The following is a 4,908-nucleotide window of genomic DNA, read 5'->3' as shown; positions in this document are numbered from 1 at the left end:
CTAGTGCAGTGCAGTGCACTTACTGATCCGCGCTATTTTTTGAATCGTATTTCCAAGTTTAATTAAAGTTTTATGTTTTTTTTTATTTTCCAAGTTAAATTAAAGTTTTATGGGTTTTTTTTCCCAAGTTTAATTAAAGTTTTAGGTTTTTTTTCTTTTCAAATTTAATTAAAGTTTTAGTTTTTTTTAGTTTTATGTTTTTTTTTATTCAATTGTAAGGTTAAAGTATAGAATAGGTAAAAAAAAAACCCTCCCCATGTTAAGAATGGCTTTTTAAATAATAACGCTATTATTTCAGCACAGAATGCACTAGCACATTATATATATATATATATATATATATATATATATATATATATATATATATATATATATATATATATATATATATATATATATATATATATATATATATATATAAATAAAAGAAAATAATAATGTGAAATAATCTGTATAGAAAGAAAGAAAATTATTATTGTCCTGTTGACCTTCCATAGAAGCAAAAAAAAAAAAAAAAATAACATAGTAACAAGTAAAATTGTTCACTTCCGGTGGAACTCTTTAGTGTCGACGTTTATTTCCCTTCGCCACGTGCGCCTTATTTTCACTTGTTGGTGATTTCACGTATCAATTAAGATGGTGAGTTTAAAAGCCAAGAAACGGCCTTATCTCGACGTTAACGACAGATTTGAAAATGTTGAATCGAGTGACGAATCGGAAAAAGAGTCGGATAATGAAGAAGATGTCGACGGGGATATGCAAGTCTCCCGAACGGTGATCACTGAAAAACAACTGAAAGAATGGGAAACGAAAATGGCTAGTCCCAATCAAGCGATCATCCATGATGTAATCAACGGATTTGCCATAGCAGTAGATCAGACGAACGACAAATCGGGGACCAGCGAAACTGCCGTGAAAAACAGTGCGATTTTTAACGACTTAATGAGACTTTGTCTGACGAAAATCGCCCCAGCCCTTCAGAAGTTTTTGGGCCTTCCGAAGATCCAGGATATCCGAAAAATGCCCAAACCTAAATCGAGTCCGAAATGGAGCCAGGTTCGTACTGATATTCAAATCTACCTTCACAGTCTTCTAGAAATGGTTAATTGCATTGCTGAGTCGTCCATGTTAGATATTGTTTTAAAACACATCCACAAAATGATACAATATTACGCCATGTTTAACAAATTGTCGAAGTCGCTAATGAAAAAAATGATTGTGGTGTGGGGTTCCGCTGAGGACACCAGCCGTGTCCTGGCCTTTCTTTGTATTAACAGGCTCGTTACCATGTTCCCAAGCTCCATGTTGGAACCCTGCATGAAAAAGATGTACGCGGAATACGTGAAGAATTGCAAGTTTACATCTCCCACGCTTTTGCCGATGATAAAATTCATGCAGCAGTCGTTCGTGGAGATTTTGAAAATCGACGAAAACATCACGTACCAGCATGCGTTCATCTACGTGAGACAACAGGCCATCCATCTACGAAATGCCCTCACCGTCAAGAAGAAAGATCTTTGCCAAGCTGTTTATAACTGGCAGTTTATCCGCTGTCTTGAATTATGGAGTCTGTTAGTCAGTTCGAGTCCGGGCAGTACTGCCCTTGAACACTTGGTTTACCCTCTCGTGCAGATCATTACGGGTACGATGAAGCTGATTCCAAGCGTGAGTTACTTTCCTTTACGTTTCCATTGCATTGCTATGTTGAATTCGATTTCCGCCTCTACCGGGAAGTTCACTCCGATTTTACCATTTATAATAGAAACTCTAGAAGAGGTAGATTTGAACAAGAAACATGGTAAGATCAGTCTGAAACCTCTAAGTTTCACCTGTATGCTAAAACTTTCAAATGCTCAGGCCCAAGAAAAGGCCTTCAAAGATGCACTGATTGACCAGGTCTATGAGCACCTGTTGACCCATCTCAGCATTTATGCCAATTCAGTCAGTTTTCCTGAACTTGTCTTCCCTGCCCAAGTCAGACTTAAGGACATCATCAAAAAATGCAAGGTTGCGAACTACACCAAACAGTTAAAACAAATCCTGGATAAAATCGAAGACAATGTAAAGTTTATCACAGAACGCCGCAATGGCTTGACTGTAAAACTGGCTGATTCGCAAGCAATCCAAACCTGGGAACGACAATGCAGCGAGAATAATCCACCAATTTCCAAATTCTATAAAACCTGGAAAAAACTGAGAGAACGGGAGATCTTGCACCAAATTGCTGCCAAGGACACAATTATTGGACACGACAATTTCCAAAGTATCAAAGCCAAAAAGGATATTTTACCGAAAGCCAGCGAGGAAGACAGGGAAGAATTTTCGAAATTGTTTGAAAGTGACGATGAGAATTCATTTGCTGATATTTTTAATATAAACGTCAAGAAACTAAAAGCTGAAGATGCCAAGACAAAAAGCAAAAAGTCCAAGAAGAATAAACCCAAAGAAGATGATGATGATGATGATAATGTTGTTGAGACAAAAACAAAAAAAATGGTGAAAAAACTGAGGAAAAAAGAACATAAAATTGGAAAATTTAATAAAACCACTGAAAAGAATGGACCAAGTAAGAAAAAGAAATTAAAGAAGTCCAAGTAAATTGAATTTTAGGGAGGAAATTTGTAAAATTTAAAAACTGTATAAATATAAACATACAATTATTTTTCATTTTTGTTTTATCTAATTTCATTTTCAGGTAATATTTCATAATTTTCATCTGAAATTGCAATGAATTATTTATTTATTCAGGTACCTCCAATCTTGTATAAGGGTGAATAATTTGAAATAATATGAAAAGTAACAATCAACAGTTTTATCCAGTATTTATCCAGTTTATGACCCAATCTCCAGCAATTTCACATCAGCATCTTTCAGCAGGTTAGATAAGCAGCTAAAAGCCAGACAATTAAATACATTTCATGTAGAAAGCCATTATTAACATGGAGAAAAGGAGTACACGTTGACATAGCAAGTTGAAAGTCATGATATTTTTTTAAATTTATTTTAATTTTTTTTTTTTTTTTTTTACTTTCTTTCCGCCTCAACACTCATCTTTAAAATTATGACTTTTAAAAATTTTTGGATCTGCTGAAAATAAATATCACATTTCAATCTGGGTCAGACAAGTAGTTGTCCGGATTTGAAGACATTGTTTGTGTTAAAAATTGATACGTTGTCATTTACAATATTTTTGACTATTGCATTGTTAGGTGAAAGTACAAATTAGTTACAAAACACCCTCCCCATGTTAATAATAGGTTTCTAAATAATATTATTTCAGCGCAGTAATATAGATGCACATTGCACAAGTACCAAAAAATTATTCTGCTAGGGTCCATCATTTATAGTAACTCTTGAAACACATAAAGCAATCTCAACCAAAAATAAAATGGCAACGGCTATTGAAATTCATTAATACATTGGGAAAAAAAACCTCTTAATATTCAAAAAGCTACTTTCTGTCTCAGATTTAAACGTGATGTTTGTTTTCAGTAGACACAGAACCCTATAAAAGTTGTCATTTTAAAGATTAGTGTTGTGGTGGAAATAAAATTAAAAACAATTACCAAAATCATTTTTGGTACAAAACAATTTTAATTTAATGAATTGATTGTTTCTATTGAATTGTTCTAACAGCTGATTGGATAATCACTTCAGCATCTTCTGAATATTTACATAAGCTGCTGGGAGATGCTGATACAATGTTGCTAAAAAATCAATCTTCAAGTGGATAAGTACTGATATCCAAGAAAATTTCACGACTTAATGTTATTAATCCAAATCTCACCAAATGTTAACGAACTTCACCAAACAATAGAACCAAACTGTTGTTTTAAATTTTTACCCAACCTAACCTAAAACTAAGTTCGTATTGTGTAGAGGCCTTGAAACTTTATATATAGTTGGAACTATTAATATCACACCTGCAAATTTTCGGATACCTATTTGTAAAAAGAACCCAATAATAAATCAATTAGGGTTTAAGAACACCAGCAAAAGGGGAAACATGAAGGACAGCTTTTGATCTACACTGGTTGACCATCGCGTTTGCACATGGTATTCACTGAACAAACAAAAAAACGAGCTGCCCATTTTTTTTTTCATCAGCAAGATTTATTGTTTCATGTGTTTTAATGTTTTTTTTTTTTTATTTACAAAACTTTTTAATAACACTACAGGGTATCCAAAAACTCACTGAAGAGTTTTAGATTCTTTAACTTTGATGCTATCTTTCTGTAATTTAAACAAAATCTGACTAAAACATTGGGAAATTAAAAAATTTCCCGGTTTTCCTTCAATTCTTGCAGAGTTTGGGGTTTGACATTTCAAAGTCTGCCAACTCATAGATAGAACGAAATAAGGGAGTTAAATCGCAATTCAAAGATTCTGCAATCTGTCATGAATCATGATTTGTAAAGAGCATAAATATGCAAAGCTGAAAATGGGCAACATTTAAAAGACATTATTTTTCATAAATAAAGATTGTTTGAATTTTGCATTTTTTTTTAGTTTCCCAATGTCTTAGTCAGATTGTGTTAACATTTCAGAAAAATATAATCAAAAATAATCTATTTTAGTTCAAAAACCTTCGGTGACTTTTTGGACACCCTGTATTTAAAGAAAACTTTTAATACACAACAAGAGATAATTATTTTACATTTCAATTTACATTTTTTTTCGTAGGCGAATAAATATTTAATTTTTATTGTTGGATACAAAACATTTTGGGGTGAACAGAAATGTCCCTATATTAGAAACCAACGTTAGAATTGAGAATTTAGGACTCTGCTATGTACTTGCCTCTGCAAAAGGGCAAAGTTAAATCTAAGCTAAGATTTTAATGTAGGGAACAAAGCAAAAGCAAAATACATTTAAATAAATGGATGTTGTGATACTACACTTCATCTT

General features: G+C 32.9%; 1 protein-coding gene across 1 annotated transcript; it reads left to right on the top strand.

Annotated features, from left to right (window-relative positions):
• The first annotated feature begins 547 nt into the window (after nt 1-547).
• On the top strand, nt 548-2,667 carry LOC145284436 (nucleolar complex protein 2 homolog). The gene has a single exon (XM_080133245.1). The coding sequence runs from the start codon at nt 637-639 to the stop codon at nt 2,596-2,598; it is 1,962 nt and encodes a 653-aa protein (XP_079989371.1). The 5' UTR covers nt 548-636; the 3' UTR covers nt 2,599-2,667.
• The last annotated feature ends 2,241 nt before the right edge of the window (nt 2,668-4,908 follow it).

This window comes from Euprymna scolopes, chromosome 9 (assembly GCF_053919585.1).
Source record: "Euprymna scolopes isolate OS-2025 chromosome 9, ASM5391958v1, whole genome shotgun sequence".
Taxonomy (NCBI): domain Eukaryota; kingdom Metazoa; phylum Mollusca; class Cephalopoda; order Sepiida; family Sepiolidae; genus Euprymna; species Euprymna scolopes.
The sequence above is the reverse complement of the archived record's forward strand: the minus strand, read 5'-3'. Positions and strand labels throughout refer to the sequence as shown.

Bases quoted from the DNA above. Each gene is read 5' to 3' on its own strand.
- LOC145284436 (XM_080133245.1), top strand. From the start codon at position 637: ATGGTGAGTTTAAAAGCCAAGAAACGGCCTTATCTCGACGTTAACGAC.